This window comes from Dermacentor variabilis, chromosome 10 (genome assembly GCF_050947875.1).
Source record: "Dermacentor variabilis isolate Ectoservices chromosome 10, ASM5094787v1, whole genome shotgun sequence".
NCBI lineage: Eukaryota > Metazoa > Arthropoda > Arachnida > Ixodida > Ixodidae > Dermacentor > Dermacentor variabilis.
This window is the reverse complement of record NC_134577.1, coordinates 43,416,882-43,433,014: the sequence shown is the minus strand read 5'-3', so window position 1 is coordinate 43,433,014 and position 16,133 is coordinate 43,416,882. Positions and strand designations below refer to the sequence as shown.

Genomic DNA, 16,133 nt, shown 5'->3' with positions numbered 1-16,133 from the left:
CTGTTTTTCTTTTAAAGGGAACCGGAAAAGCTCGGTCGCCTAGGTCCGCAGCAAACAAACATGGCGAAGCGCAAGAAGCGTTCACGTGCGGCCGAAGATGCTGAAGAAACTGTTGAAACACAAGAAAGGCTTCCTCCGGTCACCAGACGATCGGATGAACCCCCCGAGAAGAAGGTAGGGAACCATAAAAATATGTGCATGTAACGGGACAAAAGCTGATATTGGGAGTTGACAGAAGCCCTGGCCCGCAGGTGCTTGTGACAGGCGCAATGCTGCAGGGAGCGAAATCTGAACTTCGTTTCCAAACCTTCAAGCGCCCCGCGCCGTATTTTGCTGTTTATTGTTCCTCACTGTTTTGTATTGTTGTCCTATGTTGCCTCGAACCACAGCCTACGTTACACTCAATTCTCACTGTCGTGTTTTTATGCTTTTTTGTATTTAGCACAAATGGATCAACAAGCAGCGTGTCATGATCTTTGCATCGAGGGGGATTACGTTCAGAGACAGGCATCTGATGCTTAACCTTCGGACATTGCTGCCTCATTCCAAGCCCGGTAAGTGCTTCATCCGCTAAGAAAAAAAAAAATCTGAGTTCACTGTCAATGCGTTTTTGCGGTCTTGGCCCACCCTGTCGTGGACACATTTCATCAGATGCTATGTTGGCACAAGTTCTGATCCGTCCTAAACGGTTTGTAACTGCAGCATGTGCACGTACTTTGCATTTCTGCTTGTGTTGGGTTAACTGGCTTTACCCTTTTCGACGTCGGATAACAAAGACGCGCTGCCACCAATATTATTTTTAAGTAGCCATCACTGTCACCACTAAAACTCGACACGCCCGGCGATATGTTGCGGAGCGTTTAGCAACAGCTGTGCGCACTGCGATGGTTGGGTGCAGGAACAGTGCCAACAAATTGCTTGTTGGTCTTACCGGCTCCGAAGTTGATGTTACGGGCACGTGTTCCGGAAAGCTTTTGTTTGTGCACCCTGCCTTTATACTTGAAAGCAGCTCTCAAAAACAGCGATTGTGAATTTACGGGCACTAAAAAGAAATCAGCTATCATCTCGCTACTGTAACGCACAGGAAATGATTTTGCATGGCAGTACACTCGCATAGTGTAGAATTTGCATGTAGCTACTGCGTGATTACAATCTGCATGGTACACCTAATGCTCTGTTGAGTTTGTTTATTCATTCTTAAGGACCAGGAGGGCATTGATATAAAGTCATGTGACTCAGGCGTTGAATGAAAGCAAGTAACACACATGAACATGGCATTAACATAGTACACCATGAAGTGCCTCTGATTGAAGCTGAGTGTTGACAAACCAATAGTTGAAACACTCATCGCAGTTGCTGGGATCACTGTAATGTATGCAACTGCATGGCTTGTTAATGTTTTCTTCGGTTCGCAGAAATTTGCTAGGCTTATGTGCGCTGTTTCTGACAGTGATAATATGCACAAGTGCTAAGTGTAAGCAACATATCATTATTTAGTGCTTTGGCAGCGCCTCCAGAGAATCGAAGGACCACAAGGACACCAAAGCTGGAACCCTGACTGGTCTGCGGGTTGGGGACTCATCCCACGGACCACCCTTGTTCCAGTTTTGGTCCCTTGGGCTCCCTGGAGATCCAGTGCCACCTGTTTTAGTATTGTAATCTCAGGTGCTCCCCTGAAGGCTTCATTTGCTGGTATTATTTTTGCATGCTAAAGGCTCTCATACGACCAAATCACACTAGGTACTGCAAGTTCGGCAGTATAGGTGCACAGCCCTGTCCGACTGCCGGCAGGACATCCACTTCCTTTTTCTTTATTTATTTTTGCCATGTTTGTGTTTTGCATACAGGTCTTGTTTGTTTGTGAACTTTAATATATAGTATTGTATTGTATTGTATCTTTGTATTGCCTTGCACTGGCTTATGCTGCATTTTTGGCCAGCTGTAATTTGAAATCACAGCAGGTGACATTGCTGCAAAATGTCTATCCGCCATGTGCTTTTGTCACATTGTACGATTTCAGTTCACGGCCTACACCATCTTTTGGTGACTAAATATACAGTGATACAAAATCACACTGTCAAGTTCTTACTCACAGGTAGTGTTCTGCTTCCTGTTTCGACATCCACATTGCATTTGTCCAGATTGTGGCAGTACCAGCTTCTATGCTGCACAACACTTTGCTCAGGCACAGTAGAGTGGTGTGATGACGACGGCATCTCTATTGCACTGCTGTTGTTGATATGGATGTTATGTGAAAGCTTCTGAGTGGGTTTCCCCAGGCGTCAAAATTTCCCCAACCTAGGTAGCAGCCATTGTGCTCATAGTACTGTCATTGCTGAGGGTCATGTGCTAGAATCTGAGAAGGCTGGTAAGACTTGTTCGCATTTCAATTTGTCATCAGTACAGAAGCACCTCCGTGGAAAATGGCATGTGAATGTCTTATGGAAAATTGTGTGTACATTATTTGTAATTGCAATGTTCACAGAGTCCAAAATGGAGAAGAAGGACCCCCTTGTAGCCATAAATGAGGTAGGTGACAATCGGCTTGTGTAGCTTTGCCTGGGCCTTCGATCTCTCAGGCACCCCATGCTTTGCATTGCTTGCTTGAATACAGCGAACATTATCGTTTCAGATATGTGACATGAAGAATTGCAACAAGTGTTTGTACTTCGAAAACAAAAAAAGGAAAGACCTCTATTTATGGTGAGTGTGCTTTTGGGCTTTCCTAATTAGTTTTCTAGTTGATGTCTTCATTGATGTACTTATCTCTGTGCATTTGCTTCTTGCAGGGCATCCAATGTGCCAAATGGGCCATCTGTCAAGTTTCTTGTTGAGAATGGTATGTTGCTTAACATCTCTCTGTGCAAGCGGGCAATTTCGCAGACAAATGAAATACATACACGAGACAGTTCAGGTGCAGAAAATGCAGCAGTCTTGGTCATAAATGTCGTGTAGAGACGCTGTCTGTTTGTCGCTAAAAAAAACTGTTCGTATCTCTTCAAATTATAAGAGCGATTAAGGGGTATATCCTCACATTATCAAGCGTCGTTTTAAATAGCCCAGTCATGAATGATGCGTAACTTTCATATTCCCCCCTGCAGTTCACACCATGGAGGAGCTGAAGATGACGGGCAACTGCCTCAAAGGTGCACGGCCACTTCTGTCCTTCGACAAGGTGATCCCCTTAATCCTTCTCGAGGTGCTTTTAACCAGACCATTTGTGGTTTTGGACGGCTGAACTTGCTCATGAAGTGGTTCTGTTGGTAGCTGCTTTGGACAAGTACGGTCGGTACGACAGGTTTTTTTTGTTTTTACTGCGGCAGCAGTTAAAAGCTCCAAACTTGGTTTGCCGTTTCCGTCCATCCACTCTACTACACCAACAATGATGACAGCTGTTGCCATCTACAAGTCTTAGTTATGTTGTCATGCCACTCCCTCATCCTCAGATTCAAGCTCACCATAGGGCGAAGACACGTAGGGTTCATAGTCACGTATGGTACGTAAGAGGAAGTCAGAATCCCCTTATTCAACTTTGCCACCATTAATGCTTGGACTAGAACTCATGTCCCTGGGGCAACATGCAGTTGCGAGCTGACCATACAGTGACCATAGAGCTGACCACTGCAGTGGTATGCACATTTAGCACTTAAAAAGATGTTTGAGGACATGTGAACCTGCACACTCGGAGAGTTGCGACATGTGTCTCCGCATTTCAGAGACCGCAACAAGCAATGGTATAGTGGGCAACGCGACATATGCATTACAAGGAAGTTATTTTAGGGAACACGGCGGTGTCCACTGCAATTCCCTGCTGCTACTGTCACAGTTGGTGAGTTCGGTGCTGGAGATTCTTTAGACATTTAGGACTCACCCTTTCAGACAGATGGTTTAGGAGGAATCTCTAGCTTGAAGCCAACTCTGATTCTGCCATGTATTCAAGGGCTTGTGAAAAGCAGGAATGCTTTTATAAGACGACTGCTGGGCCTATTTGAAGGAAATTTGTTGTATTTTGAAGAGAAGGTTAAATTCTAGCAACCCTAGAAGTAGAATTTTTATTAAGGACCTCAAATATCCTTGACATTTGTTGGAAATTGGCAAGTTTCAGAGACAAAAGCACAAAGCTTACTGTGAGATTGTTACAATGAAATTTGCAATAAAATTGCTACAATGTTTACCTTGGTAACGAAATTCCTACTCACACAACTAATGGTATAATTAGTTGAGAGGGATGTATAAAATACACAATTTTCCCACTTTATGTGTATTATTGGTGGCAGTTTACATAATTGTGATATCATTCTTTAATGGCTTAGTTGTAAACTTTATACTTGAGTGTTCTTAAATTTTGCAACATTCCAGGATTTGTCTAAAAACAGTGCATGGCATAAATGGAACGTCCACTTACTGTAGTTACCAGAGTTTAACTTCAAAAAGCTTCATTAAAATTGGTGCTGTAGCTGCTGAGAAAAACAATTTCTCTGTTCCCAGGTATTTAGAGAAGAGTTCCAGAGCTAAAGTTTCCCCTTAATCATAGACTGAATGATCGCATTGTAGCAGTAGAATAATTCAGGAGGAAATTTTAGCATGACTTAAACGTCACATTGAGGCCTGCCTGTGTGTTGTACCGCTGGATATGGCGCACACTGTATCCAACTTGCAAAGGCTGAAAGGTGCCGTTATGTGTTGTAGAGGTCTCAGTAGTGATGAGTTGCAGTTTGCTTTTAAAGGGACACCAAGGATAAACATTAATTCAGTAGAGTGTTTTAGTTGAGCGTGTTTACGCTCCGCTAAGCAGCTAAGCTGAGCGTAAGTGCGAAGGCGCATGCGCCGTCTGCTTAGCTGTAAGCAGGCTAGCAGAGCGAGGAACACGGTCCGCTGAGAAGCTGCCTGAGCGGAGCATACTGCGCAGCGCTTTGGCTAGCGTTGGCGTCAGAAAGGATTGGATTTGATGCAGAAAACAAGCGCACTAGCTATCATGTGGCGTTCCCCAATACGGCGCTTTATATTCCATTAGGTAAAATGGACTTGTAACGCATTGCAAGCACACGTCTAGATACTTCATGGAGAAATAAGTTATATATACACATATATATGTTTTACTGTATAAAACTGATCAACAGATGTTTTCATTTTCTTTCATTACCCTGAATTTGGCCAGAGGGTGTTGCAACTACAAAAGGTCCGCTCTGCTACGCTAATCGTATAAATAAAATGTGAAAATCGCCCGCCACTCCGCTTTGGCTTAGCGGGGCCACTTGGAGCGGAGCACACCGTAAAGACGCTCAACTAAAACACTCTAGTATATAGACTGATAAAATACTTTGCACTGAGACCCCAATGGTGGTTTGTCAGTGTAATGTTGTGGAATTCAAAGTAGTTTCCCATACTTATGCCGCTGTAGTCCACCTTTACCCATAAAAGTTTATTAAAGCTAATGCCATCAACATCCACGACACCATGTCGAGTGGAGCGGCAAGTCCAAAGTGGGGTCGTCGCATGTCTTTCAGTCTTACAATTATTTTCGTTTGCCAGGCTTCCTCTTACTCCAAGAATGGCCTTTCTTGGTATTGTAGAAAGGTAATTTACTAAAAAAGTTCAAACAATTTTTTTTAAATGACAAGCATTGTTATAATTAGCACTAGTTGTAGCAGGCAAGGGAGTGAAGCCCCTTCCCATTGATAAAGCATAGCTGGTGTATGTATATAGGCTATGCGCACACAAGAGGCTGTATGTTGCTCGAATAATTCTTCAGCAAATCATAGTGTCGTTGCTTTATGCAATTTTCAATTCTGCCCGATTTTGAGATCTCTAACAAGAAAAAAAATTGTTTTTGTCAGTATTTTTGGTGAGTAGCTGCTTTTATGACACGTGAAAGGGCATTGATTAATGGAAATATGTGAGAAACAGTATGTCTGTTGAGCACAGAAAAGTGTTCTGCGCATTAAAATGTCATAAAGCACCACTGACGTAAGTCTACTACTTTTCTTTCTTTCTGTTTCGCAGGCTTTTAATGAGAACCCATTTTCAAAACTGATGAAGGAGCTGCTTTCTCAGGTAAAGTAACGCTGGTGTTTCAACATTTCTTTCCTAATTTTGTGCTCGTACTGAGTAACCCAGTCAAATTTCTGAAAGAGATTCTAGTTAAAATTTTTCTAGCTAATGTAAATGTTCGGGCTATGCCTAGTCTATGTTGTCCATTGGTGGGCAAAGGCCTCTCCCAGTGGTCTCCAATTACCACTGCATTGGAAATCGCTGGGAGAGGCCTTCGTTTTGCAGTGGAGTGGCATGAAGTAGAGGTAGAGCTTTGGGCTTCTGTACTCAAGGTCTCGAGTTCAAATCCTCATCCAGGCCACTACATTTTGAAGCTTAGAGAGGCACATGAAACCTGCAAAAAAAAAAAAAAAAAATTATCATTGAGAGCCAATGAGGTTATACCAGCCCACTTGCAGCCAAATTAGGAAGGCTCTCTGGCTTAAAGAAAAAACACACGCTTGTCAGTACAGGAATTGGCCTCTCTTGTGCAGTAGGTCACTACTTCCCTCAGGACTCTTGCTGTGCCTGTAGCACAGGTCTCAATTCAGAAAGGAAAGCAAAAATGAAATTACAACAATAACTATGAGCAATCATCAGTCCAGTCTGATCTTCTGAATCAACTGCGCTCGCTATTTATACATGGCTCACCGTACATTCCCTAGTAATCGCTGGCACCTGCATACATTGAACAGTGTGCACCGCTATTCACGGCATGCACACAATCAGACTGATAATATTGAATCTGTAATGTAAGAAGTCTGATAAGACTGAATCTTATCAGACACCTGCTTTGCTGCAGTATTCGCAACTACGTTCATGAAACTTCAGATACTGCAGGTGCGGAGCGACAATCTAGTACTGTGGGATGACTCAACAATCCACTTTTACTAGGTACCTTGGTTATATTTCTAAAAGAGACACTAGTTGAAACTTTCCCAGCACATCCGACATGCTGCTGATGACCTTGACATATGGTTTGCAATTCCCACCGGTGGCAGCCCGCATTCCAATACAAGTGCAGTGCAAATACGCTTATCTACTTGGATTTAGGTGCATGATAAAGAACCTAAGGTATTCCAAGGAGAGTGTGAGCTTGCAGGAATACTGTGTATCTTGGAATGTTGATAGAGGAGTGTCAGGCATGAAATACATGTGGGCCTGAAACACTGCATCTTGGTGCTCGTCCTCCATCCTGCACTTATGTCCGTGACGGCACTCAGTTTGCCAATATACGACCGAGTAAATCAAACCTACTGCGTTGGCTTAGTGGCTGTGGCATTCTGCCGTCGAGCGTGAGGTTGTGGGTTGTGTTCCTGGCCCCTGCTGCCGCATTCCGATTGGGGATGGTCGGTTAACCTTTTTATTCAGTTAAGTATTGATCGTTCGTCAGTTTAGCCTTTAATCAATTAATCACTTTGCATGCAAGGTTCTTCATAGATCAGTTAAAATTTTTGCCGGGCACTTTAGTAAGATTGAAACACGGTTATCTACTTTTGTAGGAACCTATTTTAATGTTTGAGAGGTGGAACCAAGTTAAAAATACAAGCATATAAAGTTTGATAAAGAATAATATTTAATTTGGTAGACTAAATAGAGTTGGTACTATAGTGGCCTGAAATTGCAATATGCATGGAGGAAAAGAAAAGTACTGGTTTAGGATTTTAAGCTACACACTCTTTTCTATAGAGCAAAAGAATGTCAATTGGCTTGGGATGTCTAGGTGAAACCAACACCTTTGAATGTCAACACAACCAGCATGCGAGAATATGCACTTGGAAGCTATAGATTTGCCGGAATCGACATGGAGCTCCATTGCTATGTCAAATAAAATTTAGAGGACGCTTAAGCTTCGCCTTTAAGAGTGCAACGCGATTCAAAGATCCCCGAGTGCTTCTCACGCTTCCCGGCAACTGCAGCTTATGTAACCGTAATGTTCACCGGGTAACGCTGGCGGCGAACATTATGCATGAAGGCGAGTTTTGTGGTTCTTTTTTAGATGCTGTGCAAGGAAGTGAGGGGGCTGCACCACTCCTACTAAGACAGACCTCAAATGACAGCTGGAAAGCGCAATAGAGTTAAAAGGGGTTTGTGTTTGAGTTTCCACCTAACGGAATTTTGTTTTCTCGTACAGGTAAACCTCAAAATAATGAAGTAGGTAAAATTGGCAATTTGCTTTGTTATATTGAAATTCCATTGTATTGAAATTAGACATTTTATGCAAATAAGTACAGTCACCGGCCGATTTTTATTACGTAGAGAAGGGCCGCAGAATTTTCCGAATTATCGGGCAATCGAAAAAGGCAAGTTTTAGTGAGGAAAAAATTCATGTTGAAATGAATTTGGGAGTCTGCGACGAATGATACGGTGTCATGTTGGCCACGCTGACAATACCTTCACATAGGCGGCACGAATGAAGCGAAGCCGGCCACGCTTTCGCATGCACTCCGCCCCCGTGGCTAATGGTGTCGCCCGCGCTGGGACGGCGCTATCATGAAAAGTGCCGGCGACGGGGAACGAATACTTCATCTGCCTCGCTTCAAGGGGTCACTGAAACTCGAGATTACACAACCCCCAATACTAAACGCGCGGGAAGACAGCTTACACGATGTCATGCCGTCTCGGCACGTCAACTCTTTGTACACGTGGCAGATAACTCTGAAGCAGGGTACTTGGCCGCGTATGCGCTCAGCTGTGCTTACAGCTGTGCACAGCCGCAGTCGAGACGGGCACCAGAAATCGCAATGCACGCCAACTTACAGGGCACAACAAAAGTGGTCTGTTCTGAAACTGAATGTTCCCTGGCCCCAGAAATTGTCTATGTCTGAGAAAATAAGCCTAAGTGTCCGGACAAACTCTGAATAAAGTACCATTGAATAGAACCAAGTACTTTCTACTACAGCTGCTTCATGATTCGTTGCACGATCTTTTCTCTCCAGATATTTGGGACACCCAGATACCATCCCAAGAGCCAACCCTTCGTGGATCACGTGTTCACCTTCTCGCTGCTGGACCACCGGATATGGTTCCGCAACTACCAGATTGTGGAGGAGACTGGGGCACTAGTCGAGATTGGTGGGTAATCCTGCAAGCATATCTTTCTATTGGCCATTATATGTGTTTGTGGGTTCTCGTTTTTTTTTTTATGTTTAGCAAAAAAAAGGTTGGTAGTAATGATTAGGCTCCATACTTCTGGCAGACCCGAGTGAACAAAAGGGGGCTCTTTAAAGAAAGTTTTCTTTCTTTTAAATATGTTTATGGTCCTATTAATACATTTATGTATACGAATTGCATACATTGACATGTCTTGCAGGAAAGTATCTGTACTGCCCTTTATTCTTTGTCCACAATATTTGGAATTGCTATTAGCAGAAACTGTTAACCATGTTTGATACCACTTTCACAGTTGTATTTGTGTTCTGACCCTGCTACAGCCTTATATATAAGGCTAGCAGTATGTATTAAATAAATAAATAAAGTACTCAATTTATTGTCTTACCAAAGTAATATTTCAAAATTAATGGGCTAACTCCAATTTGTGTACTTGTTGTTTTGTACCACCAAAAGCCGCGAAAGAGAAAATCGATGGTATAGAGATGCAATTTTTAAAACTGGGAATAGTATTTGGTGGTTAATAGAAATGGCTTTATTTTCAATCTTTTACAGTGTACAATATGGAAGAGTAGCTCAGTCTACAAAGTCTCAAGCCTCATTAAAAAATAATATCTAGGTTTTTCAACCCTCCCTTTCTTGCAGTGTCGTAACAGAGCAATAGTACAGCTATGGCAGCAAAGGAGTCATTTAAAGTGATGCTGAGTGCTAGGCAAAAGGAAATCTAACTGTCCTCAAGATCTCCCCCTATCTATTCTTTGCCAAAAGACAACTTAGTAGATTATAAAAAAACCTAGATGAAAACAGTAGTTAGCCAGAGGAAAAGCTTACAATACTGACAGTGGCTTACTACAGCTCCAGATTTGAAAAGGTCGTGCTCTTTCGCAGCTGTCGCACAAGTGTCGAAGAGCATCAGTGAGTTATCTCGCAGCGCAGCCCAATGACATTGGCTGAGCTACATTAGTTTTCGCATATGAATGCCCTATAATTATCTTTATTATCAATGGTTGCTTGGCATTTAACACTTTGTAAGTAGGTCAAGTACATCATAAAGAGCTTGTTCTACATTTTAACAATGGCTAAATTAATTTCGTCCCTCGTGTTTACGTCATTTCTTCATAAGAAGCTTGTTTCTTGGTGAAAATTGTGATGCCAAATGTTGGAGCTAATCCCTTAAGTTAAAATTAACATTTTCCTTTAGTGTTTCTTTAAGGCAGACATTTGAGGACCTTAGGAATCTGTCTCATGAGAGGTTTAGCTTAGCCATATCAACAATGTTGTTTGATTTGAGCTTGTAATGCTCATTGTGCTCCATCGTGACACAGGCTGGTCAGATTTAATGCTGGACTGTTGTTCAACTACTTTGGCTTTCGGCAAGGCAATTGAGTTGAAATTCATTTGTTTCATTCATTTTCATGTGCAGGCCCTCGGTTTGTGCTCAACCCAATCAAAGTCTTTGAGAGCAGCTTTGGAGGAACTGTGATCTACAGCAACCCCAACTACGTGACTCCAAGTCAGGTAAGTTCTCGCACGTCCTCTCTTCACACTTTCGTGTGAACTGTGATTACTAAGCATAATATTTTCTGCCGCCTCACTTCTCACTGCTAAGCAAATTGACAGTGCCATCCATAAAGGTATTGCAGTTTACAGAATACTGGAGACACTGGTGGGGGAAGCAGTGCTGGTCACGTGATCTCATGGCACTTTCTTTAACCGCAGCACACTAGGAGTGTTCTCGTGTCGTTGATCTCAGACAAGGCAGGTGGCAGAGGGGAAGAAGTGCACTGTAGTTGGTGACCAGTCAAGAAGGCAGCAGTCAATGTCCCTGAGTAGGAACATGCTAACCATCTCGTCTACAGTCCCCCCTCCCCTTTCTTATCCTTTGTACTCAAGTGCTCACGTTTGCCTTCCTCAGGAGTTTCCTTGCAAGGAATCCCCTCGCCATACTGGGGGAGCATTTTGTGTGCCGGGTGTGAGTGATGGGTCTGTGCAGAGATGCATAGATCCATTTGGCCTTCGCATGTACATCTCAACAGTAGAGGGGCAGGGGTGTTGACGAGGAGATACTTTTTGCACTTGATCAGTGAACTTCTACTAAACTCCTCTTCAAATGACCTGTTCATGTGGGCCCCCACATTTGAATACCTCGGTTGTTCAGCGTGTTCATTGCTGAATCACGCGAGCTCCTCCTCTCCATGCCGGAGGCATCTGTAAGAGAATTATAGTTCTGCGTACTCTAGTTTATGCCACTGTCACAAGAATCGCCACCAGAGCTGCAGTGCACCTCTGTGTCTCTGGTGTTGCAGTGTTCTGCAGATTTTTATGGGCACGCTAAACCACTGTAATGGCATTGCATCACTGTAGTAGCCCACTGGCCGGGGCAGCGAGGGATGTTCCACTGCTCAGTTCCACAATCGCGGGTTAGACTTTGATCTGAGGCAGCTGCATTGGGATGGAGGTGGAAGACAAAAGTGCGTTTGAGCAATATGAAAGGGAATTTGCTTTCAAAAGAAAGGCCTTTAGGGCCACTTCAAAAGGCCATTCAAAGGGCCATTTCAAAAAAAAGGTCAAAAGGCCCTAAAGGGCTTCTGAAATGGTGCCATTCATAAGAAATGCTCAGTGCTGCTAGGTGGGAGAGCTACCTGCTGCATATTAAGGTGTCAGATTTAAATACAGATATCACCTGTACTCGCTGGTTAAATATGAATTCAGCGTTCCCTCTCATATTGCTCACCACGGCACTTACCTTGTGCATTAAGTAAGTCAATGTTGGGTGATCCGAGGCAACCAAGATCAATCTGAAATACTCCACTACGGTACCTTTGAACTGATTGGTAGGTCTAGAGCATAAAAACGTAGAGAGCCATCCAGAAAAGGCCTGAATCTGTTTTAACACTTAAGTTCTAAATGCAGATGTATTTTGCCTCTCTGATCCTGTTAGAAAATGTAAAGTGTCCCAATGAAATGTGAACACTTCCATTCTATTGAGGGCAAAAACGTATTCTATTCTAAAGATGCTATTAGAAATGCCGCTTGAGAAGCACACTCATACTCGTAGAGAAAGAATGCCCCATGATGATTTCTCTTTGATAATTAGTAAAGCTATCTTTTCAACATTTCCTATCTCTATCACACACAATTACAATTAAACACATTGTAATGCAATTACAACACATTGCTCACTTAAGTGTTCCCATCCACATGTTAAGCAGTAATTTGTGTAAATTCAAAAAGACATATCATGGCCACAAATACGTGTGTAAAGCATCCTTCAGTTCCTTTTGTTGATTTGCCTCATGCCATACAGATGTAGGAATTTGCTGGACATCTTCGAGGTGTGAGTAAATACACACCACTGCATTTGCATTTAATCTGTTTCTGAACACACTATCTGATGACAGGAGCAGTGCATCGGTGGGTGGAGGGGAAGTCAACTTTTCAATACCAAGTCACAGTGCGCCAGTGATTTTTGTATTTGATAAAGACCCCCAACTGTTCAGACACACACTGATATTTGAAAGCAGGGCAGAACTCCTCAGTCAAGCATACACACAGTTACAGATGTGTGAATGTTCTTTCTTTGCCTTTGTTGTTCTCATGTATTTACATTCTTTTCTTGCCAACTGTTACTGTCGCCTCATTCAGTACGAAAAAAAAGAATAGGAAAGACGTAATTTCTTTTCGGACCTTTTATGAGCAAGTTTTTTTCAAGGTTGCAGGTGTGCTTGTGCATTCCGTACATATCTTATTTGCTCAATCTAAAACGCAGCTTCTTATTCCAAGAAAATGGGTTTGAGAATTGGTCTGAAAATTGCCTACACGTCACAATCACATGCGAAACCGCTGGCGCTATAACATAAAACTATTCCAAACTTTCCTATTCCAATTCTGCAATCAGCCCTCCGTGATCGGTCAAAAACTTTTTTGGACCACCCCGAGTTCACCTGTCTGTCATGCGACGTCACGAAAACTGCGATCTGATATGATGTCTACACACTGATTATGCATGATTTGACCGAACAAAAGAAAAGTAGTTATTTCTGATTCAACACCTTTTCGCCATTAGCCCCCGGCTATAGGTCCAAAGTTTTCAGTCTGCACCCACTTCACCTGCCTGTAATGCCACGCCACAAAACTGCAAAATCTCACTGCATCAAAGCGATGCGTATGCGTTAAAGATGCATTAATATGGCGAACAAAACTGAATTTTCTTCTGAATAGCCGCAGGCTGCCCTGTTCCGAAAGGAATAAAAGATGGCTGCCGCCGTTCGCTCAGGCACTGGCTATTCGCTCCTGCCAGAGAGCATGGGTTTATTTGCATATAATAAAGCTTTTTGCGTAACCGTGTAACGTTTTCGAGCACTTTAGGCATTTTACGACCTCGTTCTGCCAACTCTTCTTTGCTGAGGATTCGTTTTAGCTTCATTCTTAACCTTCCGTTTCAAGCTGCCGCGATTTTTGACCACCCACTGCACGATAAGTAAGGAAAAGTGGACCAATCGCAGACACCGGCACCACCCTCTTCATCCAGTTGATCGATTTTCAGTGCAGTGGCTCGGCCCCATCAATTCCCTCTCCACTTGAGCGTGCTCCTCGCCTCTTGTGAGCCAATTAGATAAGAGAAGCCGCTCAGAGTAGGCAATGTTATTCGTTTTTCAAGCAAACAAAAGTGACCTCCTATGAATGAGCAGAGCGTTTGATTGGTCTGTTCAGACAACCCTGCGGGTCACCGTCTGATGCTTGCGTCGGCGGTTGCGCAAATTTGACGTCATAAGATTGGAATAAAAACATGTTGGAATAGTTTTACGTATAGGGCCCCATAACGGCATTAATGGTAATAGCAGTATCGCTAAAATTGATTGCTTGAGAATACTTCCCCTGTATGCCTTGTATCTGTGGTCAGTGAAGCACAAATGGCGATAATGACATGCAGCTTTCATTATGCTAGGACATTTTTAGACCTTGCCCAATATGCCCAAATAGACCTTGCCCATCTGGGAAGGTAAATTCTCCACATCTCGTTTTTATGACTGCGAACTTGGGAACATGTTATATATCTTGGGACATGTTACATTCAGGTGAATTTTTATTCTCACAATAAGTTGGGTGCACTTTAGAATTAGGTAAATACAGTAGTAGTCAGTCTGCAGTACGGATACTATGGTCCAGTAATTCAGCAGGCACACTTTCACAGTAGTGAGAACAGCCAGCCCAGTAGAATTCCCCTGTGCTGCCTTGTCAACTGTAGAGTACAGAGGTTTCCACATTTATCTCAAAACTTCTGGCTTCTCACTCCCTGGGAGGGCCGTGGAAAGTCGTTTTGAAGGTCGCGCATGTTCCAACATGACATTAAATGGGCAGGAAAATTTTGGTCACCTGGCACCTCGCATCACACCCTTCTCCACAGGGCTTTCCTCTCATAAGAGCATTAATGTCCTCTTTTAGAGAACGAGCATGGTAACCGGTCAAGCGTGTTAACATGTCTAATGCCTGTTTGCGTTAATGAGAAGGAAAAGGATTAACGACAGGGCAAAGCTTCCGAAGATAAGTAACACTCTTGACAAGCATGCTTTCTTGTTTCTTGGTGTGTTGCTCGTGCAGCATCGACGTTCCCTAAAGTTGGCTGCCGCTGGCAAGTACAAGGAAAGGAAAGAAGCCAGAGCCAGCCTCAAGCACCGCATTGCCGAAGGGCCAGCACCATCCAATCCACTGGATGACATCTTCCAGACAGTTCCACCAGAGAAAGCCAAGGGAAGGGACAAGCTACTGTTTCGACGGAAAAAATAGCCATGTCATTAAATACCAGTTTTCCACATCCATACCATCACCTATCTTTTGTGTTCTTCGCATTTTCTCCTGGAGATTCTGGCATTTGCTGTAATGCCATGTGACATGATACGACTGCGAAGCCGCACAATGGTCACTGCTGTTAGATCAACATGGTACTGTGGGACCCGAATAGATATTACTTTCTAAACAGCTTGTTATCTTGCTACAAATATCTTGTTATAAACTTGTAATGGCATTAGCTCTGTGGTGTGCAGTGTATTTAGCTTTAGTAATTTTAGTGTATAGGTATTTATTCATTTATTTATTTAGCAATTCTGTCAGGGCACTGCCACAAAGGAAGAGTGCAATAAAGCAAGGTTCATCTCATCTTGTATATGCATCCCCATAATAAAGGCTAGGGGTGTTTGGTATAAGTGAAGTTTTATTCTAATTATGGCTACCAGCAGTTGCTCAAGGAAATGTGTGCAAAAATAAGTGTGTTGCCACAGTGTCAATTTTTGTTTTTTATCTTCTCGTTAGGGTTGTTCGAATACCAATATTTCGAAATCAAATATGAATATGCGAGAAAAACGGCCTTCAAATACCCAGCATTGAACACTCAGTATTTTCTCATTTCTAAACAAAGTGAGATATTGTTTGCCGAGTCCATTTGATAATTAACAAGGTGCACGTGATACTGTTTGCAGGTGAACTTCTGGTCAATTGATAAGAAAATCTGAAGGGTGATCACTAGTGGTACCACACACAGGTACACTACATCACTAGATATTAAAAGCAAAGTGTATAGCACTCCACATGGTTTTAAAAGAATGCGAATATGGTGAGATTGTCCCAATAATGGTTTGCTTTGCTTGAATCGAGACAAAAGGTTTGTTATGCTGTCTAAGGTAAGGCATCCTTACTTAACCCGCCGTGGTTGCTCAGTGGCTATGGTGTTGGGCTGCTGAGCACGAGGTCGCGGGATCGAATCCCGGCCACGGCGGCCGCATTTCGATGGGGGCGAAATGCGAAAACACCCGTGTGCTTAGATTTAGGTGCACGTTAAAGAACCCCAGGTGGTCAAAATTTCCGGAGTCCTCCACTACGGCGTGCCTCATAATCAGAAAGTGGTTTTGGCACGTAAAACCCCAAATATTAAGGCATCCTTACTTGTTAGTTGTATACCATTGGGCCACTTTCGACTGTTAAAGACTCAAAATTAG

The 16,133-nt window shown here is 43.0% G+C and overlaps 1 protein-coding gene across 1 annotated transcript; it reads left to right on the top strand.

Moving 5' to 3' along the window:
* Positions 1 to 29: 29 nt before the first annotated feature.
* On the top strand, positions 30 to 14,962 carry LOC142560419 (ribosome biogenesis protein BRX1 homolog). Its single transcript, XM_075672518.1, has 10 exons — positions 30 to 174; positions 443 to 554; positions 2,486 to 2,529; positions 2,633 to 2,703; positions 2,790 to 2,839; positions 3,102 to 3,175; positions 6,004 to 6,054; positions 8,970 to 9,105; positions 10,565 to 10,659; positions 14,743 to 14,962. The coding sequence occupies exons 1-10, from the start codon at positions 61 to 63 to the stop codon at positions 14,926 to 14,928; spliced, it is 933 nt and encodes a 310-aa protein (XP_075528633.1). The 5' UTR covers positions 30 to 60; the 3' UTR covers positions 14,929 to 14,962.
* The last annotated feature ends 1,171 nt before the right edge of the window (positions 14,963 to 16,133 follow it).